The sequence below is a fragment of the Patella vulgata genome, chromosome 2, assembly GCF_932274485.2.
Source record: "Patella vulgata chromosome 2, xgPatVulg1.2, whole genome shotgun sequence".
NCBI classification, from domain to species: Eukaryota; Metazoa; Mollusca; class Gastropoda; family Patellidae; genus Patella; species Patella vulgata.
This window is the reverse complement of record NC_065880.2, coordinates 30,119,576-30,144,938: the sequence shown is the minus strand read 5'-3', so window position 1 is coordinate 30,144,938 and position 25,363 is coordinate 30,119,576. Positions and strand designations below refer to the sequence as shown.

Genomic DNA, 25,363 nt, shown 5'->3' with positions numbered 1-25,363 from the left:
TATCAATTTTAAAACAACTGGATGATAACTTTTGGTGGACGATGGACGGGGTCCACGGCAATATACGTCCAAATTTCAATGTGGGCTTCAATGTGGGCGTATAATAATGGAAGTATAATCAGTGATATATTTGAATTGATTTTACTATTTATTGGTAAGCAAAAGCTAAATATACATGTTGTAAAGCAACAGTGCCATACATAATAACTACAGTGAATAATATACAGTTGGAGTTTATTACTACATCACTACAAGTTAAGCAGATTTAAATATGATGGTAGGTTGCTTTAATATACCTAAATCATCATAATTTAATCTGATCCACCTACAGGCACTTTAAGTCATAAATATTACATAACATGGCTTCACAATAAGATGGCCGCTATATAGTAGCAATCAGGCAGTAGATGGTGTATATAATAATACTGATATCATATGTTATAATATATAATTTATACAACAAGATACATGTTAGGGCTGTTCCAATTAACAAGGAATGGGTAGAACAGATCTTGAAATGTAAGTCAACACCAATTGTGGGTGTATAAAAACTTCATTCTGTTAGTGTTGGATAAAGGGTTTTCAAAACATGTTTTGGATACAAATTTTGGGAAGAAAATGAATTGGTGGTATGGTTGTAAGTACATAAATCACATTGGTGCAAGGTTAAAAAAAAAATGGTGTACCCTTACATATTTTAAATGAAATAGCCCTAATGATAACACAACATTATTTACGACATACATGTAACATATTATTATGATAACTTTATCCTAATAAGACACCCAAGAGGGTGTTCATCTTGACGGAGTACATACATGTACAACATAAAATTCAACAACACAAAACTTAAATCAGTGAAGACATTAATCAACACAATACTTATAAAGATGAGGGATTTAATCCTGTGCTGATGAATTCTACGATTATTTACTCCAGCTCATCGAGTGACGTTGTAATTCTCCTACTATATAATAAGCCACTGTACAATTAAAGTGCCTGCAAGTTTAAAATGATCAAATGAGGTTATGTGTAGATTGTATTATTAAAAGGTATACAGAGGGAGAGTAATTAATTACAAAAGAGCTTTCACCACAACAAATATTGATCTAAGGACCTGCCGAATATATATAAGTTTATCTGTATTCTTATTATAATATACATATATATAGAGATAGGTAGAAAACAATGACTATACAAAAGAAATCAGTTCACTACAATACAAAAAACATCTCTTCAAATAAAAAATATACACGTTCATTAATTAAACTTAAAACTAAGTCAGGACATCCATGATTTAATCAAACTAAAATTAAGTTTCATTTTTTTTTTTATAAAATACTAAAAAAAAAGGGAGGGACTGGCTCACAGTCAACATGTAAAATAGAAACCTACCCTTTATCGAAGAAAATCACAATGACTGTTAAAAATGAAAAATTACATAAAATGTATTCAAGACTGTTCCATGTCAATTATTGAATTAATCAAAATGTCTTCACATTAAAAAAAAAAACAATTTAATTTGTATCTATTTTGATCTGTTATTGCTAGTTACAGTCATTTATTATGATTGCTTGATACTGAGTATTGTTATATCAACCCTGTCCAATGATCTATTTCTATAATTATGACATGATTTACTAAACTGGATTCGACCTGCGTTCGTTCATTGAGACCTACACCTATTGCAGCATCAACAGGAATTACCTCCCTTTAAGAGAGAATATAAATAATATACATGAGGTCACCTACGAGTTTTTTTGAGTTCAAACAGCTTCAACAAATATCTATTTGATTTATGGAACAATTCATTTGATATATACATTACAACACATTCATAATTCAAGTTATTCATATTGATACGATACTATCAGCTTAACGCATTCACACAACAGAGGAGGTTTACCATTTTTTTTACCATTTTTCTTTAGACTGGAAGATACAGAAAAGGAAGGATTGGGGTTTTTCTTTACAAGTATTGTCATGACAAGAAGATATATTTACCATTTTCGAGATAAGAATCACAGATTTTGTTACACAAATCATTGCTTGCTGCTCACATGTAATAAACAAATTAAACTAGAATTGTAACACATCAACAGCATAACTACTTGTAGCATTTCTTTTAAAATGCAGGGAAATTGGAAAAAAAAAACCAGAATCATTTCATCCACATGATGCAGTCAGTCGCACAAACAAAGGGAGATCATCCCTTCATCCTTGTTTCAATGACAAGTCCAATGAGTCTTTTATCAATCACAAGTAACAACCAAATTCAGGGTTCATAACCTTGTTTCACTTCAACATATGTTATAGGGAAGACACCAACTTGGGCATTGAGCTCTCCTTTCCACCAATTTTCATCGACCTTTTCTATCACTCGAATTATGTCACGTCTTTTAAAAGCTAATTCATCTTGACTCTGTGGCTCAAAATCAAACTTGGCCTCCACATACTGCAAAAAAAATAAATTGATAGATTTTAAACCCATTAAGAGGAAATTCCCTCATGACAACTTCTGGGAAATCGATCTACAGTTCCATGCAACACACTGCCCCATGAACTATGACGTCTGCTAAAAAGCTTAAACATAAAGTTTCATTTTATAAAACGAAAAAAAATGGAATTCACTGTGTTGAAAACAGAATTTCTCATTTTGGGAAATCATCACTATTACATAACGTCTACACATTTTTGTTTGTTGGTTGGTGCAGAAAACAGTCATTTAACCCCATTCTACATATCGTCAGTGAAGTGTCAAAAGGGTGTATCTCGGGGAAATTAGTCAAATACACTTTTTTGCATTTTTAAAATCTCCCAATTAATATGCACATTTCTTTCTAAGCTGTGTATCTCTATGTAAATTAGAACTATTCTGGGTATCATGTGTCCAAATGTTGTATCTTGATTTGTTGAAATTTTGAAATGCAAATGTTTTATTTCTTAATCTATAGAAATTCTTAGATACACCCTTTTTGACACTTTACCGACGATATACCATTAAAAGACCTGACTATTTCAGATTTGACATAAAGGTTTAATGAGAGATAAATATTAGTACAATCAAAATAAAAGTCATTATCATCCATAGTCTACAAAGTTACTCTACATATGTATGAAGTTAATAATGCAAAAAGAAAGGGAGAGAAATGGGGTTGAAAATAACATCTACCTAACAAATGCTTAATTCACGACTAGTAACATGGTGCAATTTTATTTCAATAATGAACTTGCAAGTAGGCGTCTTTAGTAGTGTTAGGAAACCTGAGAAAATCCACTAGGTTGAACAAACGACACTAGTCATCCTATCCCCTGCAGAGTACAGGCTGGGAATCAAAACAACGCTGCTCGACTGAATGAAAGATATTATGATCTAAAGTGTACACCATTCAGCCACACAAACTCCCTTATGGGGGAAGAAACCAAGGCACGAATGGAAATGTGCTTGTACTTACTGTAGGTTGTTGTACCATATCCGTAAGCGTTATATTTTGAGTTCTGCTAACAGATGATAATCTGTGATAATCAACCAATTCATTAATTGAATTAAATTTTACCACCCACAAAAAATAGTGACCATTGCCATCTCGTAAGACTTTAAAATGTTGCACACCATTATCAAATCTATCAAAAAGAAAATATAAACATTGATTAATCTTCCCAATGCATAAAATTCAGAAAGTAAATATGTCACCCTTTGGCTAAAGGAGACACATGGGTAAAAAAAAACCTTTTCCATCAATTTAAATACTGCATGTAAGGACCTTTAAATTGGTACATGCATGTGACCTTGTAAAATTGCTAAGATATTTAGCTTTGAAGTCAGAAGACAATAATATTTTCAGAAAATTAAATCTCAAATAGGGACTGTCAACACTTGCAAACTAAGACAGACACTTTTTTCAAAACCCACCGTCAAAAGAATTAGCTATGATGACCTACTGAATAATTTTTGTGAAAACAAATGTGATGATTCTCATCTAGAAATAAATATATCATTCATTATACCCTATATATACTATCTACACGTAACCACTTAGTTTAATGAATATATGTAAACTGAAAGCAAATATATATATGCTACTTTTTTCAAATTACAAGTCTGGTAGCAAACCAAATGTTATAGTCATCTCTATTTAAAGTAGTATATAAGATCTCCCTCTACAATTCTTTCTTTTCAGGCTTACCTCTTTTTGTAGACTGATTGAAAATATGGAAGCACAGAATATTGAATGAAAAGAAAATCCCCAAATTAATTAAAAAAGAAAATTTTGTGAAGTCTGTTTTTTATCTTACATATATTCAACAGTTTCAAAATTTAAAAAAAAAGCTACTTACTTAACAGATATAGAGAATTCTCCAGGAGCACTTTCACTGTCCCGAACTAAAAATGCCCCATCATGCTGGTCTGGTCCCATTAAAATTTCTTCAGCTTTCGCTCTGGAAATCTTTCCGTAAAACCATCTGTAAAAAATAAATAGTGTACATATCTCGAATGGGTTCCTTTTGACTACCAGCCAAAACAATGCCAGCCATTTGAGAAAATAAAAACTCATGAACTCTTGACTGATGAGTGTTTCAAAGTTTTGGGGACAACAAAATCTCTGTGTAAATCAAAAGTGAAACTACCGTACTTGAAACAATACCAACAAGTTTGGGAAAAAAAACCATCCCCAAAACTCTGACTTCCATTATGGAAGATCTGACAAAAAGGTTTGATTCAATATCTCATACTAATGTGCATAAAACTGTTTGAATTCGGTGAACTATAGCGTACAATGTACTTACGGCCTATTTGTAAACTGAATGTAATTATGGGGGATGTATCCTTCTTTTCCATTTATTTCCGCCTTAAACCAATTTTTATCATCTTTGGTACTGAGGATCTAAAAATAAATAATAATCATCAACAATTTAACTAAATATTAGCTTACATGTATGTACATGTAACACGTTATAAACAAATTTAAGCCAGCCTTATGACTTATAGACTAAAAGTAAATACTTTGCCGACTTTATTTAGGAACTGCTGCTACATTGTAGGCTACCTTTTACATGTTACCGGTACTTACTTGTTTTGCAGCTACCTACCTTCTTGTAAGTTTGTTTACATTATATCACTGCAGGTAGTGGGATGTACAAGTACAGTAATGTGGATCCATTCAACTGATTGAGCACTTTTATCTTGGTTTTGTGTGTAAGGCTGTTCTCCTGCACTTTCTATTTGAGAAGAACTTAAGCATGCCATGTTTTTCAATTATATGTATTATGTGTGACTGAATGCAATGCAAAGGGGATAGTTTTGTCCAGACTGCGATGTTTTAAATTCCAACTATCAAGGATCTTGTATGTTCAAATTGTTTGTCATCCCATCCAAAAACTAGACACACTATCCTCATCATCCTCACCGATACGATCCCCAACAAGTGGGAACCATGCTTGAATTATCTTGATGGTTCTTCCCCCCATTATTAGTATTACATTATAATATAAAAGTAATATGTGTTCGGACTGAGACTATATAGTTACAAGTAGTTGTTACATGTATGTTTGGTGTGGAGTATCAAAATGCATCATACATCATATTTTGGATACATACAGCTGTAGTTCAAATATTTCAATATCAGTCAGTTGACATCTCAAAGAACTTTTATCAAATCATAAAATTTGCACTAGGGATGGTTATGGTCTGAGAGAAATCTTTTTGTGTTTTTTTTATAGGAAAATAACCAATCAGAAACATTACTTTACCACAGCAACTGTAGCATTGGTAAATGAACTGGTAATGCTCATAAACATCACTGCAGGAATATTGGCATACAAGTTAGTAAAGTGTTTTTAATTTATTAAAGTACACGTGTGATGACGTAGTTTTAGCTTAAAGGTTAAATCTTCTAATCATTCATATTAAGTTGACAGGTACGGGAAGCTTATCATTTGAAAATATTTAAACATATGTAACTCAACAAAAATTAAATAAACTCATCATGTGATCACATCAAGAGTTTTAACTTTGTGACTCAGCTTATTATCTTAAGAAAGACAGACAAGCATATTTAATAATATTCTATTTTTACAGTTGTGAGCAACTTAAATTGATATTTTCTTCACAAAGGTTTGACTGTTAAACATTATGTGACAAGTTGATTGACTTCTTTATAAACAAGTAATAATCAGCTGTTTACAAATAAAACAAAATGTACCTGGTACTTTGATTTACGATACCATAGTGTTAGGTTGGGTTCATTGTTTATCAGTCAGCTTTTACAAACATTGAACAGATACAATCAATCTATTAAGATCCGTGCTTCAAAAGTCAATCAATCCATACACAAAAAGTATTGAAAAATTTTGTTTAGTTTTGGATCCATCATTTACATGTAGGTGTGTCATCCATCCACTCCACAAGAGTCATTGAGTCATGTGACGAGGAGAAAGGTCGCCTGTCCAACCTTGTGGGTTTTCTATGGGTCCACCGGTTTCCTCCACTGCTAAAGACCCCTACGCGCAAGTGAATTATTTAAATGTGGTATGCTAGTCACGAAATAACCTAATTAGTGTTGAGTGGACATTTCAACCCATCTCTCTCTCTACTAACAGATATAAATAATATACATGTATTCAGAATTCAATTTGGAAACTGTTGTAAGTAGTACACAATATCTATTACAGTTATTTTAACCTAAGTTGCCCTTGTATTGTGACAATCTAGTTCCATCCTTCATTTACCTATGTGGGCCCTATATTGTATTATGTGTAGGATGTCAGAATATATTTGATTTAAGTCCAATAGAAAAAAATATCCTTTATCATTTATGTTATTTATGACTCATTTCCTATTGTTATTTATGTAGGGCATGGCAGTTGTAATTTTTTTTTATCATCTTCATTTTAGTATAATTGAATAATAGAAGGAAAGATAGTCATTTTTAGTCAGTAGATACATGTATATGTTAACTTAATCTAACTAACTATTTCATCTGTGAATATAATATTACTACCACATGAATTACCCTGGCAAAAACTAAACTGTATTACAGTGTCTTTCAGTAGTAAGACTACTCTTTATTAATAAGAGAACACTGAAATGAAATTATGTTTAACGTCCTATTTTTCTGCACCAACTGAGATAATGAAGACAAACATATGTCACAAAGTGTTCTAAGAAATGGGAAATTTGCCAGGACAGTGGTTTTTTAAACCTATTCTTCACAGAACACAGAATAATCTTATATCATTTAGAATTACATGAAGATACCACAATTATGATATAATTCACGTTTTATTGTTGTTGAGCACATTTTTCACCCCTTGAATAGGTTGCAACTGCATGGCTGTGTTGCGCAGAGTCCGCTCTGTCCACGCAGATATGAAACTGGAGCACAGATTGTCAACTTTGCACTGATTAATCCTCAATGTTTCTAAAAATGAAAGAAGGGTGTCAGACTTTGTACAGTAATTGTAATGATTTTCAAATAATTTTCAAAATCGCTGAAAAATGAGTGTGTGTGCTAAGAATAACATTTAAATTCGAGTCCGCAGACAATCCTTGCTACATCAACTGATCATGTGACTGAATATCCAAAAATATTTGTTGTAATTACCGTAAATTTCAGTGTTATTTTTGTATAGTTGAAATAAATACATTTATAACAACCAGTTGACCGATTTTTAAATATTTGATCAAACTCACAGTTCAGGTCTAAGTGTTTCTGAATTCCGGTTAAGTGGACATAAATCCACACAGATACGTGTATACATGCGTATGTGCGATCCCAATTTTTTCAAAGGGCTGTTGGGCTGTGACGAAGCAACAATTTGGTCAGTTCCCACTAAAATATATTATTGTAAGCAACTCCACATAAATATAGCCTACTCTTAACAGATTTTGATTAAATCGATGGTTGTTTCAGAAAAAGTTTGAAACATTTAAAAAAAAAGCTAGGAGTAGGGATGAACCATTTTGAATCCTTGCTTCCTTTAATTTAAGTAAGGTAATCAATTGTGCGATCATACTTTTCTATCAGTATCACCATGCTCGTACTTGTACTGATGGTCGCAAAATTCATTAAAACGAATAAAACTAACGCAATGATCCATGGTGAATACCGAATAGGATTAGACAGATTATCATCGAAATACCATAGGCAGAGTTAACTCTGTATGCACAGATTAATTAGTAACATATATTATTAGACAGAGATTCATGCATGTACAGGCCGGGTTAATATGTCTGTGATTGTGAAGTGAAATCTGTGTTCAACATTTACATAAAACCCATCTTTTTGTCATTGATTTGTCTAAATTGAGACCTTATATAACATTATCTACTGGGCCTCTAGTAATGGATCCTTAAAGACCAAAATACATACATGTATTTAAGTTGAGATATTAAATACATGTAATATAAGGTCATAGAAATAGCTACGGATAAGCTTTAACCAGGAAGTAGACTTCATAATATTGTATAGATATTATACTTCTCATTATGCGCCGTTTCTATTACAAGGTAATAAAAAATAACAAATAATATACATCTATAAGCACACCTGAGTTTGTTGTCCAAGCCTGACAGTGGATAGACTAAAAAAGACTCAAGTTTGTTGTCATTTTTCGAAGGATTGACGGGTAGGCCTACGCTGTGGAAGGGCTTCATATATGGCTGTTTTACACAACAGGGTAACTAATTTGATGCACAATGATGGCCAAGACATAGATGATACAATATTCTAACTCAAAACTAACCTTCAGTACACTATTTTTCTTAAAACTTAGTTCATCTTCAGCAGTTGCATTAAAGTCGTGTTTACTAATGGCCTCCATCTTGAAAACTCTGGGGCATGCTGGGTAATGTTATCTCTCCGCGTCAGACAGTAAATATCTTTCCTAAAAATAAATGTTTGTCACGTTTAGTCGTTTTCAATTCAATATCGAAGTATTGATAGTGGTGTATATTAACACCATTGGTCCCAGGGGCTCGTTGGGCCCCACCTTAATATTTATTATTCTTTACTGGGTAATTATGTCGACAGACTGATAACTTAATTTAATAATTACTAGATAAACCAGTGGAGGCGGCCTAACTAAATATTTTAATTTATACTCATCATGATCATAGCTAGCTTTTTTTGGTCATATTGTTTTTCAATTTTATATGGTTCGTTCCCCTAGGAGTCGCCTGCCAAACTTCGAACTTCGTGGGTTTTCCCCGCCCCCGCCCCCACTAATATAAAAATAAACCCATATGACCAGGGCCCCACCTTAATTAAATATTTATTATTCTGTATACCTAAGTGGAGGCGGCCCAAACTCATTCATACTCATCAAAGCTATAGCTAATTTTGTTTTTTGGGTTTTTTTATTTTTTTATTTTATATGTTTCGTTCCCCTATAGAGTCGCCGGCCAAACTTCGAACTTCGCGTGGGTTTTCTCCGAACCTCCCCCCACTTATAAAAATAAACCCTTAGGACGCACTATCGAATTATCGAAATAGAAATGAACCAAATTCCCGAAATTCGCGTTTTTATATATGTTAAAAAAAAAACGAAAATAGAAGGTTCAAATTAAGTGTGTTATCATGATAAAAGGGGTAATTTAAATTTGGATTTTAATGTGCGTTAAATTTAGGGCCCATGAGGGCGAGGGGGCAGCTGGGACACTTGTCCATGATCCCACCCAGCAGTGCTGGACTGGGCCTAAGCCTATAAAGAAGAAAGAAAAAAGAAGAAAAAGAAAAGAGAAAAAAAGGTGAGGGGGGGGGGGAGAAAAGAAAGAAGGAAGGAAAGGACATGAGAAAGAAAAGATAGGAAAAAAATGACTGACAAACAACACAAAAAAAAGAAGTGTACTACAATGAAAGAACTGAGAACCATCACTTCCGGGTTTGGATTTCACTTTCAGTTTCAGTTTCGATTTCTGCCTGGAGACCAGGCAAAATAGTGTCATGGTAGACGTATTATATTATAATTTGCTTTATTTACATTGCGGAGAATAAAAGGTTTTTAAATTGTTTTCGACACTGAAAAGAATTCTCAGATTCATCTAATGATAGTGCTCTTAGGTCATTCTGTATCAGGAAATCAAAAATTTGCCTTCTTGCCCCCCCTTGGACGCTCGCGCGCCTTCGGCGCTTACTTGCGTGGGCCTTGGTCAATAACCTGACAGGTGGGCCTTTGGCCCATCAGTCCGGCACTGCCACCCAGTAAGCACCACAACATCTAGGACCTGTTTTTTCCACCTCCGCTCTATCAGAAACATTCGTCATTTCATATCGAAGGACGCAGCTCATATACGCTGGTTCTATCACTCGTTTTGTCAAGCTTAGACTTTTTTTTTTTTTTTTGACATGGCAATTATAGCTTGTTATCTGGAATATCCCACAAACTGCATGGTATCAAAACTCCAAACAGTTCGAAATACTGCAGCTCGAATCATCAGTCGCTTTACCCAGGAACTCGCATTATTACACCAGCACTCACAGAACTTCATTGGCTGCAAATTAATTTAAGTAATAGATTTTAAGATCTTGTGCCTTGCATGCATGGAGACGGACCTTCCTATCACCATATTGCCCTGGAGGTAATTAACCTACACTCCGTTCTCAACAGAGAGAGTGAGAGAAATGGGGTCTAACGTCCACTCGACACAAACTGTGCCTTGCATATATACTGAGCGCCATGGAAAACGCATCACTTAGTTTTTCGTATAACAAAATGATCCTGTAAACATATCTTATTTATTTTGCTTCTTATTGTGAACAATATTCAAATGGGAACACATCAATAACAACACATTTGTACACTTATGGATGTTTAGTCTGTAATCAAGGGTACGTAGCGCCTACAAAGTCAGAGGGGTCAAAACCAAAAGTACGACACAGATGTCAGTAGTGCGTGTGTCCTCCACGGGCCATCATCAAATGTGTAGGGCGGTCCGGTGATGAAATGTGAAGCCTCCCCACACCATTACATTCCCCCACCCCATCGATTCGTTTCGAAGACGCAGCAGTCTGCAAGCCGTTCCCCAAGACGTCTCCACACACGTTGACGGCCATCAGCGTGATAAAGATGAAAGCGACTCTCATCACTGAAGAGCACACTTTGCCAGTCTACTCTTCTCCATGTCTGGTGTCCTTGAGCCCATATCAAACGCCGCTGACGGTGATGATCCCTGAGGATAGCTCCAACATAAGGTCGTCGTGCACGGAGTCCTACTTCCCTTAGACGACGTCTTACGGTGTTGGCACTTACTGGTCCTTGTCTTCCGACGGAATCTGTCACGCAGATGAGTGACCCGGATGTAGCGGTCTTGAGCCTGGGTTGTAACGCGTTGTGGACCAGGACGTTGACGGTCACGTGTTGATCCAGTAACTCGAACACGTTCCACCAACCTTACAATAGTGGACTGATGACAATTGAAGTGTCTGGCAATAGCACGTGTAGACATGCCAGCCCTGGACATTCCCATGGCTTCATTCCGTTGATTTTCAGTAAGTCTCGGCATCTCTAGCTCGATTCCTTCACACGTCGAACAACAAATTACGACAGATTGACGTTTCACAGTTCATGTACTGCACATTAAGTTGAAAACATGCTTTTAAAGGGCTCACACACAATGCTGCACGTGAATATTGGGTTTTTCATGTGCATCTCGTGCAATTTCTTTTTGTACACACGGGCCGATATTTTTTGCATTTGGGAGCATTGTGTGAAACAATAGTTCATAGTATTGCATAATATTATACATACAAAACCACCTAGTAATAAAATATTTGGGAAAAAAAAGTGTTGCGTTTTCCATGGCGCTCAGTACAAGTGCTTACTTGGAAACGGACCTTCCTATCAGCATATTGTCCTGGGGCCTCTGTTTCAAGAAATTTTAACTAAGATGAAATCCAAATTTTAGTTATTTAATTGGATAATATTAGGTTGATTTTAGTGCTTAGCCAATCAAAATTGAAGTATTGGCGTCAGTCATTATCACATATATGATAGAACTGGTTAAATACATTCCAAATATAATTTTAACACCGAGAGCATTGCTACGATAGTCTATGCGTAGTGAAGGTTTTAAGAATCGGATGTGGCTAATAAAAGGAAAGACACGAGTTATCCTTCTATATAACTGAATGAAGTGACGAGTGATAGATAACAGATACACGGGCGAATTTCTGCTCACTAATAATTCCTTCGAAGACCAAAAGTTGTTATATGAGACTGTAAGGGGATATCTGACGATTCAATAAAGTAATTGAATGTCATTAGATAAGAGAACACGGGAAAAATAGAAATACATACGCTCACACCAGGGATCGAAACCACAACCGCAAGCCAGAAGTGACCGGCTACTTATATATATGAAAACCCTTAGATTAGATTTGAGCCTAAATTTCTAACAAATATTTGAATTGAAACAAAGCATCTATAAATATGTAATTTTCTCACTATAACAGTTATATGGCAAAATAAAATAGTTCGGTAAGGGAGTGGCAATTGTGATGAAGAGAACAACAAATCAAATGTAGTTTAATGCCTAAATGTTCGGTATCGACCGGGATAATGAAGATGTGCATACGCCATACATTATGCTATAACAGCGATGTTAGGGTTTGCTTTTTTTATTTCTAATTCGAGCCCTTAAGAGTTCTTTTACGTGCACGCCAACGTGTGCACGGGACCTCAGTTCTATGTCCCATGCGAATAACTAGACGCTGCCCATCACAGTACCCCTTCCTGCACTATTGACAAGGGAAAACAACACTGGGAAGTTTGGGAACCTGACTAGGTCAACAAGGGGATCAAACCCCGGACCTCCTGATTAGTGAGTCATGGACCAGGATCAAACCCCGGAACGCCCGGTAAGTGAGCCAGCCCCTTACTGAGACACCACGACTCCCTTGCACTGATGACACTTGCATGGAAAGCAAGAATACTGGCTGTGTACGCGCGCTACGGCCTACTCTTAAATCGAAATTCCAACTGTCAACGGTTCTTTTACATGCACACCAACGTGTACACATGACCTCGATTTCCTGTCCCATCTCAACGACTAGACGCTATCCTTGCCTTCCGAGAACTTTCTCGGCTAATACCGGGATCTAACATCGGACATCCTGGTTAGCGAGTCAGCGCCTTACTCACATAACCACTGCGGCTCCCCAGATCTGTTGATAACAACATAAAACAAAATAACTTGATAGATATTTGAATTAGTTTAAAATTACAGACGAGATTTATTTTACAAAATTACAGTAAATAGCAAATAGGTCCTACGACATTTCACACCAAATGGTATAAAAGTGGGTTAAAGGAGGCAAGTCGCTAACTCGATATCATCCACAGTCTTCGATAATGCAAACACGACTTATTGGTCAATTTAAAATCATCATTGGTGCTATTATCTTACCGTGAAAGATGTGCTTCTGGTATCCAATATTTAAGACAAAATGAACATTTTAAGATTGGCACAGGAATCGCGTGCCAGAATACTACCGGTGTAGACTGGAATAACCAGATGCCAAAGACTGCCATTCAATTTGGACTCTTGGCGTATTTCGCCGAAATAACGGTAAAAACAGTTTATATACATTCATAATAGATTATTATATTATTATGCTTTACGACAATTTAGATCCTTTAAGTATGTAAATCAAACCCCAACATATTACGATATACCCTATTTATCATACGCCTCGCAGTGTTTAGTTTGATTAGATCTAATCCCACTCAGACACTGCTGTAACGAAAGCAAATTTGTTTTCCAAATTATGACTGGTCAATAGTCCGATTAACAATCAATACCTAACTGCGTAACAATATCATTCGGATTTAAACAGAGCTCCAGATATGTTTACAATACGTTACGTCATGACTCACGAAATTTGTTACGTCCAATTAACCGGTGCATAAAAGAATATTGCAGAAAAAACTATTTGCGTGACAAACGAGCCTATCAAAACGGTTACAATTTAAACAATACTGCTTGGAGACGAATAATACTTTCGCCGTTTTTTATACGTTAAATCACTATCCATAGTTTTAAGGAAGACCCCAGAATAAAGGAAGGGCTGTCGTGTTGCTGTACTTAGGAGAGATTTGATTGAACAGGAAGAATAGACACACTCCCTCAAAAGCTCAAGAATCAGACGTCAATCCAGCAATGGCCAGAGATGGATTTCTTGGTCCATTGCTTCGGGAATATGCCTATTTATCTAATTTGAAAGTAGTCTACCGTTAGATTTGTTTAATAGTAATTGCATAAGTGCCTTGATAATCGCGGCAAGTAAATAGATTATTGAGACACATAAACAGAGGGGATTTTGGGGACTGCTGGCCAAACCCACATAGGAACTGGAAGTTTGAAATTCTTCGAAACAGTATCACTGCAGAGCTAGTGATGCTGTTCGTGTTAAGGGAAGAAGCTTAGATCTTTATACCGTTATTCGATTCGCAACTATAAGCACGCGGAAAGGAAGAACCAATTGTGAAACCCCATTGCCAAAGCAATTCTGTCAAATGGCAAGATCGACATTATGCTTACATTGCCAGGACTTGATAGATGTGATCTGGGAATACATAGTGGAATATGAACAATAATTAAAGCTCAAAAGTAACATATAGTTGAAAATTAAACAAAATAATTACAAATATTATTGATTTATAAATAAAATAAAAATAAGGGTATAAACTATTTTTTACATGTAGTAAAAGAAATACAAAAGTTAAAAAAAGAAACACAAACGTTTCAATATGCTAAGTCAAAATTTTTAAAGGAATATGTTAAAACAAATGTTTTAAGGGAATATTATGTTAGAACACATGGTTCAAAGAAATATTTTCAGTAAAATATTTTAAATGGAATATATTAAGTCAAATGTTTTAAAGGAATAATTTCGAATTTTAATACCTGGCATTATTATTTGTTATAATGTTAAAAGGAATATGTCATGTCAAATGTTTTAAAGGAATATTTTTGATTTTTAATGCGTAGCATTATTATTTATTTATTCATTTTTATTCATTCATTCATTTGACAACAGCATAATATATCTACTATAAAAATGTTATAAAATTATACATATAGATATTAAAGATGATAGTTCAATGCAAGTTTACAGACAAAATACATACACGCATCATAATTATAGGATATAAATAACATTCTAGCTAATAGTTAGGTCACAGGAACTATTTAACTATTAAACCTGATATATAATAAAGTTGTAAGTATATATTATTAGGCCAGAATAAAGTCAAAGATCACTGTTAATTTATTAGCACCAACACATCTTCTTTTCTCTAATTGATATCAATAGTTCAGTTTCCAAAAGTGTTCTTTGTTTTATTAATTGAAGCAAAATTATTGTTGGATTTTCACGTAATTTGATGGCACTACTCCAGTTCTGCCTTTGGAATCTTCTGCTCCAAGCCAATCAGGATCAGACTGGTCTGTTATAACCAACATGTCATGCGCTTTAAATGACAGTTCTTCGGGCTGAGTTGACTGAAAATTATACAGTGCTTTTGCCATCTGAAAAGAAATATTATTTTTTAATCTTTCAGTCTGGTTTACGTCCATGTTCGTAAGCGAGATTATTAAATAATAGCTCGCTCTCTAAACATTCATTAATATATTTTTATAAACACTTTAAATATCAGGACTCGTCTTTTTAAATCACCGGCGCTCGTGATACGTATTGAATTATATAGATAATAATAGGAAAATAACAACCTGTACACTACAAATTTCGGTATAATTATTAGCAGCTTTCTTGGCTAATGAACTTTCCCTTTTATTCCACTGACTAGTGGAAATCTCGATGAATGGAGAAATTACTCAGCCAGTGACCCAAAGCCTTACTCACTGAGCCACCGACTGCTTTTACTTTACTTTTACTTACAACTTGAGAGCTTTTGGATCCCATTTCTCTTAGAAACAACTCAGTGCTGGGTGATCTGGTTATTGTTTCGTGCTTGTGATTTTCAATTAGTTGGTTTATGGAACGAAAATGTTTTGACCACAGATAATATGACCCCGAAGAATCGTTTAATATTCTAAAATGCTGTACACAGCTTCCATTTCTGAAAAAGAAAAAAAACAAAAAAACATTTCTTATGCTGGACAATCGCCTTTCTCAACTCATGAAATAAATAGACTCCTCATGAAAATTGTCGGAAACTAGGCTTTTATTGACACATTAATTAGGATATAAGCTAAACACGATGCTGGTGATAATGTTGTTGATTAACAAATTCGTCAAAATGAAGGAATTTGAATCTATTGCTGGCCATTATAATATTGTGAAACGGAATCCCTTTATAAATCAGTCCGATAATGGTACATTTCCCTTCAGACGATAGAAAGCGAGCACATCCATTCAGTTTTGGAGAAACGTCGATTTTTCTATGGTTTGTGTTAGCCCCTCCCCCTCTCTCTCTCTGGATACTATAATAAACTTACTTGACTGACAGAGAGAAGCTTGTTGGATCATTTTCACTTTTTCTCACCAAGAAAGTACCATCAGTATGTTTCAATCTTCCAGAACTATCTTTTTCATTTAATATTTTTTCGGCATCACCTCGGCCTTTCTTCCCCACGAACCACCTTAAATAAAGAATCAATAACGCGTGTAATATGAAAACGTGATGGGGGGTACAATAAATTTGGGTGTAATTAAAAACTGTAAGTAGTGCTAATTAAGGGTAGCGTTTTTTTAAAAAAATGTAATAATATTTCCAAGGGTAACAAACTAAAAGAACTACACCTAACAAGTGTAACCGATATTCATGACTACTGAACACCTGAATAGATGTAATTGTGAGGTGTTTTTGATAAGCTACACCACTACCAGTGTTATACTTCATTTACACCAAAGGGTGTAACTATTATTGGGGGATAAATCCTAGAACAAAATCAATTTTACAGCGTTTATTGGGTTGCAAAAGTTTTATCGATATTCATGAATACTGAACTGAACACCAGGAAAGGTGTAATTGTAGCCGCTAAAAGGTGTTTGGGATGAGCTACCCTTCTACAAGCGTTTTATTACATTTACACCAACAGGTGTAATTATTTTAGGGAAACATTCCTCCGAATGACGTGTCAATTTTACACAGTATCTTGAGTAACGAATGTATTTATTTTGTGTACTCCAATTTGAGTGTTTTTTGTAAAATATGGTGTTAATTGCATTTTAGAGTGTTTACTCGTAACGAATATAAGTCTTTCAGAATATTATCATGTATAATAATCTCAATAATATTTCATAACGCCTCAAGTATAGATTATTTTAGCTTGTATACACTTAAAAGTGTAAATGTTCCAAAATATTACCATGTACAATATCTTAATTAGTTATTCTTCATTCAGGTGAGGGGCATAAATGAATAAACCACATTATTCAGCTAAGTTGTAAGGATGTCTAATTGCCCAATCTCACACAACAACTTTTGGTCTTCGAAGGAATTATTAGTGAGCAGATATTCGCCCGTATATCCGTTATCACTCGTCACATCAGTCAGTTATATAGAGAGATGACTCGTGTTTTCCTTTGGCGTTCGACACTTCCGATTCAGGAAAACTGTATTACTTAGCTATCGTAGCAATGATCTCTGTTAAAATTATATTTGGAATGTGTTTAACCAGCTTCATCACATATGTGATAATGACTGGCACCAATATTGTCCTTTAATGTCTTTGTAAAAAGAAGCGAAGTAGCCGACGGTCAATATGTAAACTTGGTTGGGCGAAACGCACTATTCTAATTATCACAGAGACCTATAGCCAATTTCAAGTTTTCTGATCTTAAAAGTCGTTGGCTTGAAATAAATATCCAACAAAACAAATTACACCCGCGTTGATGTAATAATTAAATGGAAGTGTAATTTACAAAACATCCTTGAGGGATAATGCTTCATCTACACCCACGGGTGTAAACTATTTAAGTGTAACATCAGGCAGGTTACACTACTGGAAGTGGCCACTATATTATATAGTTTCCACCTGAATTGGTGTAATGTTTTACACTAGTTGGGTGTTATCGGTTTACATCACTAAAGGCTAGGAGTTACCCCTATTTGGGTGGCAACTAGTTTCCACACGAATTGGTGTAAACAACCTTATTATTTTTAACAGTGTAGTATATACATCTTAACGACCGATCAGATAATTCAGATAGTACTTCAGAAAACTAAACAATTTCAAACGATTAAAGATTCAAGAAGGCAGTGACGTAAAATCAAAAGAAACTGATGCGTTTTTTGCTGCTGAGGGAGTAAAATGCAAAATTGAAAATGTGTGCGTGATTAATACGTACGGATGTGGGGCCATAGTTAAATATGATGCCGGAACTAAGCCTTCATGTCCGCCCTTTTCTGCTTTATACCAGTCAGGATCATCGGTATCTAATATCTGAAATGAATGAAATGAAATGGGGATTAACGTCCTACTTTTCCGCATCTACCGGACCATCAAGACGGACATACGCCATGCATGTGCTATCAGGTATATTTTGGTCCGGACTGCCATGTATGGTAAGGATACAGGACATATTTTTTATTTGCGTTCATCGGATATTTAATATCAGTTTTTGTTACAATACAATCTGATTATTTCGAAAACCAGCGTTTGCCAGGCAAGATACGCCCACATTTTGCAAGAGATGGATAGGGAACAAGCACAAAAAAAATGAAGCTATTTTTCGTACAATCAGGGGCCATATAATCCAGGAAGTTACGATCCTACATGCGCGAATATCGAAAGGAACCAAGATCTTTAGGTTATAAGCATGCATTTCAAGTTTCCTCAATGAGCGCATAAAAATGAAATACCAGATGTGATTTTAAAAATAAAATATGATTTATAAATGTGACGACATTTGAACTTGCGTCACGTTTTCCATCCATAAATTAACAATGCGTGACGCGGGGCTTTGCGTCTGACACATTTGACCAAGTACAGGTTGTTTCTTAGACTTACTGGTCTGCGTCAACATAAACATTCAGCAGATTACGGTTACTGTTCATGGGGTGCTTGTGAGGTCTTGTTTTCAATTCATAGAGTTCTTGATCAAGACCTCGTGCGTTCAACTAATTTGGTTTAGTTTTGTTCAGTAATCCATCAAATAGATCTTCTAAAGATCTTTATATCACTGACTTTGAAGAATGATATAGTTTTATCACAATGTATTAATGATATATACAGTGTATGTAGTGACACTTTAGATTTGCATATACAAATAAACGATTATCTCAGCTACAAGTCTACTAAAGTGTTTATATAATCCTATCATGGTAAGATTAAGTTGTATCATTTATACACAAACTATTTCATTTCGGCACGAAATAGTTCAATTATATTTTAATAACTCGCTTGCGAGTAGGGATCTTTAGCAGTGGGGGGAAACCGGGGGACAGGCGACAAGACTGAGTAATTGAACTGGAATATACAGGTCACAATTTTATGGAATACAATTACTGCTTATACTGGGCGATCAAGCAATCACGTGATTTCATGTCACGCGAAAATACAGGAAATCTGTTCGGTAATATAACATAAGATGTCAGTGTTCCACTCTTCACTATTTGTAACATAATTACTTATTTCCATGCAAACTGTGATGATATGTGTTGAAAGTTTTGCAATTGAACCTTATTTTACTTGCGCAAAGCCTCGAACAGTGTATCAAGAATGATCACGGTCTCAAATATTGCAGCTAAGTAGGGAAAAGACGAGGTCCGGGAGGTTGCCTCCCCCTGAACGTGAGAAAAGTTTTAAGTTTCGGTAAACCTTAATGGACTTTTGGGATGTGAACGCCTTGTTTTTTTTATCTTTTACAAAGTAGTGAGTAATTCTTTTCTGCATTTCTCCCACTATAGTGAAACGTTAAAAATGAACATGATCACGAACAACGATGGATATATAATTTTGTAACAAAAGAGTAATTACAAATAAATAAGCATATTATGCCTTAGAATTGATCATTTTATGGTTTTCTAGCGCATGGGTAAATGTTTTTAGCGTTTTTAGATTGTCAGTATTACTTGTTTGTTTCCGCAATCGTGTATGTATACACAGGTGGTTGTGAATGAACTATAATTATTACAAGATACCTATACAATATATAAAGGAATGATGCATCCCCTGTGATTTTACTAAATAAACATACTTATTTCACAAAACCTCGTAGTAAAAATAATTGTGATTATAACAAATGTAAGCTCAGACTTGTGCTTAAAACAGCGTATTTTTCTTTTCACGAAACGTTACACCACCACCCTGTGAAAAAATTGTCGACCATAAAAAACAAAAAACCTAGATACATGCAGTGTCCGTCAATTTTACAGCACCCCTGAAAACACTTCCTGCCCCCGTTGCTCTGAGCTAGTTATGGCCCTGTTCGGAAATTTTATAATAAATCTTTGTTAAACTGGTATTAGATCAGTTATTGTATTGGGTATGAGGACAATAGAGATAGTAGCCTACTTCATTATAGATTGTAGAAAAAGAGACAATCTACAGGCCCATTTAATCTTTAGCAAAGAGGGTGGGTAATTCGGTATGTGCCCCCACCCGCCCACCATCTCCCAGATCCTACAGCTATCGTTTTAAATGGGTGTATGTATTACACAGCGTATAGAAAATATACTCTGTTGAATCATAAACGGAAATGTGTCAACATTTTCTTACTCCGTAGGTTCGGATGTTAGAAGATCGATCCGCGGGGCTATTCGTATGGACTGATGGGTTTGTTTTGAGAAACACAGGGTCGAGAGATTAAGTTTCTTATCCAGGTCCCTATAATCTACGTATATAACATAATATATAACAAAATTAACTGTACGAAGTTTAAACAAGGAAGTTTATTAGACTGAGGAGGAACTTAAATATTTTGTTTGTATCTCCTTGAATATTCATATGTCCAATAAAATTTCCACATCAAATAAACACATTATAATCTTACAAACCTTTACTAGATCGCCCTTTTTACAGCTTAATTCATCACTGTTTGTCGGTTCAAACAAATATTTCATTGTTGCTTCCATGATGATCGTATGTGTCAAGAACTTGTGGATCTCCGATAAGTGCGTACACGCCGATTGGTTTACTAGTTATTAAAAGCTATAAATAGCAATGAATCTTATCCGGAGTTCCCGTTGTGTGGGTTGAATAGTACTGTTCAATGTTTAACAGATAACCGGGTACTTTAACTTACTTCTTGGTTTTAATTAAATTCCAATGTAATAATATGGTATAATAGTTATATAGTTGCACTGTTTACACAACGTAAACATTTCAGTAACAGGCTATAGTTTTAGCTTATGTTGTGTACTCCATACAAAGCTTAATACATGTACTTAGAAGTGCATATCAAATTTATTCTGCAATTTTTATTTATTCATACAGTGCTGCTTAATTTTGGGGCATTAACATCCTACTAATATATTTTCTATGAGTATATGGCCAATATGGACTAAAAAGAATGTAGCCCTTGCTATCGATCTGTATGCACAAACATATTTTTTAAAATATCTAACTCTCATTGCTCTTTTCTACATCCTTTTTTACAAAAAATATTTAATTTGGGCTGATACAAAAAGGAAGCTTTTGAAAACTGGTTGTGGGGTACAGATCTATATGTTGTGAAAAGATGCAGGACCATTAATTGTTGTTAAACCAAAAGGCAACAGTAAAATTTGAGGACTAACTTCTTGTAAGACATTACTTAAGGCATATATCATCTTATATAATTTGATGTATGTATTGTTCACATATATTTATTTATTTGGTGCATTCAGTGGTTCAGTACATCACAAATTTTGTGATCTTGCAGTCATTTATCTTATTGTGTGGGCTACTTTTAAAAAAAGAAAAAAGTGAACACAATGGGGCAAGAATAGGGCTTGTTCAACAAGGGGAGACAACCATCTCATTGTTCTAGGAGGCATGCATATAATTTTGTAACCCAGGTGGACTCAGACTAGCAATTACTTGCCCATTGACTTCAATGTTAAATGACTGTAACATCACAGGCTGTAGCTTTTTGCTCAACATTCCGTTGGTTCCAATCTTTATAGGCACAATGGGGACAACATTTGGCAATCTCCTCATCATAATTTTGTAGGGGGTTGACCATTTAGATTTTTTGCTACACGGATTTGAAGTTGACAGGGGTGAAAATCTCACTTCCGACACAATGATTGCTCTGCAGAAAGACACTTTACACCCCCTATCCCTCCGCTGTAATATCATCAGTATTACCCAAAACTGCTATGAAATTGCAAATTTGATCCCTTTTCTCCAATTCTAGACCAAAAAGTCAACCCAAAAATGCAGGAAGAGGGGAGAAAAAAATTAAGGGAAAAATTGTCTATTAATAACTCGCACTACATTCGTCCATCATGAAATAAGGGGAAATAATTACTAGTCTTAGTCCTATATACCTCACATGTTTCTGCAGTTTAAACAAATCTGTTGTTATCTAATAAACAAACATATATGCAATTCCCTGGCCAAAGAATATGAAAATCTATGCATTTTCAGATGAGCTGTGCGGCATTCTGCAAACACTATAATACATCAGAAAACTGCGGAATTTCAGACAGAAATTTAAAAGCACATGAATTTTGAATTAAACAGAACATTTTTATTTTTGAACATAAATGCATTCTGTAAAAAGATGAGATAAATTCAATATAAATCAAACACGAAAATACTTTAAAACAGTAATCATGATGCAATATTAGACTTTTTAACACTTTCATCGAAAACCACACAGTTTTTCTCTGTTAACGTAGTTTCAAGTGCCAAATTGTGGTCAAATCTAAAATGTTGAAACATGCAGTGCCTATCAATTTTAAAATATCTCCTATATAGCTGTATTTCCATAGGATAAGTAAGTTGAAATAATCTGATTATGTAACACTACAACAGCTTTTTCATCCCCACCCCCCAGTTTGGAATCTGATAATTTAAAAGCACATGAATTTTGAATTCCACAGAACATTTTTATTTTTGAACATAAATGCATTCTTCAAAAAGATGAGATGAATTCAATATAAATCAAACACGAAAATACTTTAAAACAGTAATCATGATGCAATATTAGACTTTTAACACTTTCATCGAAAACCACACAGTTTTTCTCTGTTAACATAGTTTCAAGTGCCAAATTGTGGTCAAATCTAAAATGTTGAAACATGCAGTGCCTATGAATTTCAAAATATCTCCTATCTAGCTGTATTTCCACAGGATAAGTAAGTTGAAATAATCTGATTATGTAACACTACAACAGTTTTTTCATCCCCACCCCCCATTATGGAATCCGATACATTGCTGACCAATCATAGGTCGCCCTGTTCACTCGGGCCTGTCAAATGATTTACAATGGCGATGGTGCCTACAACTTTCCTGACCAAGAGATATGCACAACCGTCGATCAACACACAAGCCATTAATGTTATCTTCCAATATGAGAGGCCATGATAAACACACGGGCGTCCTTTTCAAGCTCGGAAATTAAGTCATCACCAAAAAGCAAAGTTTACAGAGGTCCTCGGGGCTGGAACCCAAACTGATTACGATTTGCCCTCCACTTCCACCACAGGTGTCATAGAGATCAGGGATGAAATTGATATGCATCATCGTTCTCCTAAAGCCAGTCCAGGAAGACATCAGGTTTTGAGATGTAGACCTGAAATGTTAAATTTGGATGAGAATGAGAATTCTGGGGCGAATACTATCCAGGGAAACGGTCATTGACATCCAGAAAATGGTCAAAATGTGGAATTCTGTCATTCAGTTAAATGTCAAGGGGAGAAGACAGGCCTGTGCAGTACCAAATTTCCAGCCCATTACTATTAGTGAGCAGAAGTGTGGGGATCAGGTTGGATGTACTTCTTAAAGTGTATGAAATGCACATTTATCTCACCTGTTTTGCTTCTTTTTTTTTAATACTTGTGTTGAGGTCAATCATTCCACTCTATGAAACATTACCCTGGCACCTGAAATGATAGGAGGCTGGGGATAAATATGCAATAAAAAAACAGTGAGAAAATAAGAAAAAAATATGGTTTCAACTGGAAATAGAAATAAACCTCTTTATTTCTAGCGAACAGCCTGTCACTGGCCCTCCAAAAAGAAACCAGTTAACAGGCAGTAAAAAAGTAAACCTTGAGTGTCACATAAGTCTAAGCCAATCTCAAAGATAGATGCCATGTTTTGAGGTTTGGTCTAAATATTAAGGCCAACTGCATGTTTGGTCAAAAGTCACACAGGTGTGAATTTTGGAGTGTACATGTTAACATTTCATTGTATGATGTCAAAAACATGTTAGGTCTAAATGTTAAGGCCAACGGCAGACTTGGTTCAAGGTCGCAACATGTAAATAGGGTTAGGGCACATGATTTTTTGACACAATTGTGGGTTTGGGCTAGGGTCAGGACTAGGTCTTGGCTTAGGCCTAGGGTACATGCTTTTTGACAAGATTGTGGGTTAGGGTTAGGGTAAGGACTGGGTCTTGGGTTAGGGTCAGTCTTGTTTACATCTAGTGACTTTAGACCAAATCTGCAGTTGAGTTGGCCTTAATATTTAGACCTAACCATGTTTTGATATCATTGTGAACAAAATGTTACACATTTACAACCCAAAATTCACACTCAACCAACGGATACCCCCAATCATGGCTATTTTGATACCAAATAGTCAAAAAACTTACTGCTGGGCAATAAAAAAGCAGTATTCTTACCATTTCTGACACTTTCCATTCAAAACTTCAGGAAATAAGCCGTTGAAAAAATATCAACATCCCGAGTCGGCCATGCTTCTTTATATCATCAGGACTCAGACTAGCAATTACTTGCCCATTGACTTCAATGTTAAATGACTGTAACATCACAGGCTGTAGCTTTTTGCTCAACATTCCGTTGGTTCCAATCTTTATAGGCACAATGGGGACAACATTTGGCAATCTCCTCATCATAATTTTGTAGGGGGTTGACCATTTAGATTTTTTGCTACACGGATTTGAAGTTGACAGGGGTGAAAATCTCACTTCCGACACAATGATTGCTCTGCAGAAAGACACTTTACACCCCCTATCCCTCCGCTGTAATATCATCAGTATTACCCAAAACTGCTATGAAATTGCAAATTTGATCCCTTTTCTCCAATTCTAGACCAAAAAGTCAACCCAAAAATGCAGGAAGAGGGGAGAAAAAAATTAAGGGAAAAATTGTCTATTTATAACTCGCACTACATTCGTCCATCATGAAATAAGGGGAAATAATTACTAGTCTTAGTCCAGGTATGTATAATTTGCAACACTTTCTAAACAAATAAAATAAACAGATGGGCTTACAGTCAATA

General features: G+C 35.2%; 1 protein-coding gene and 2 long non-coding RNA genes across 3 annotated transcripts; all 3 read right to left on the bottom strand.

The window, feature by feature from the left end:
• Positions 1-135: 135 nt before the first annotated feature.
• On the bottom strand, positions 136-8,872 carry LOC126811448 (growth factor receptor-bound protein 2). The gene is made up of 5 exons (XM_050537086.2): positions 8,746-8,872; positions 4,789-4,886; positions 4,339-4,464; positions 3,456-3,624; positions 136-2,455 (listed from the first exon to the last, which is right to left on the bottom strand). Exons 1-5 carry the CDS (start codon positions 8,821-8,823, stop codon positions 2,276-2,278), a joined length of 651 nt encoding a protein of 216 aa, XP_050393043.1. The 5' UTR covers positions 8,824-8,872; the 3' UTR covers positions 136-2,275.
• Positions 8,873-15,388: 6,516 nt separating this feature from the next.
• On the bottom strand, positions 15,389-21,125 carry LOC126811453 (uncharacterized). The gene is made up of 5 exons (XR_007675601.2): positions 20,965-21,125; positions 18,315-18,409; positions 16,460-16,603; positions 15,900-16,080; positions 15,389-15,529 (listed from the first exon to the last, which is right to left on the bottom strand). It is a non-coding gene; the product is annotated as an uncharacterized LOC126811453 (long non-coding RNA).
• Positions 21,126-21,999: 874 nt separating this feature from the next.
• LOC126811455 (uncharacterized) lies at positions 22,000-25,310 on the bottom strand. Its single transcript, XR_007675603.2, has 3 exons — positions 24,744-25,310; positions 23,928-24,000; positions 22,000-23,690 (listed from the first exon to the last, which is right to left on the bottom strand). It is a non-coding gene; the product is annotated as an uncharacterized LOC126811455 (long non-coding RNA).
• Between the last annotated feature and the right edge of the window lie 53 nt (positions 25,311-25,363).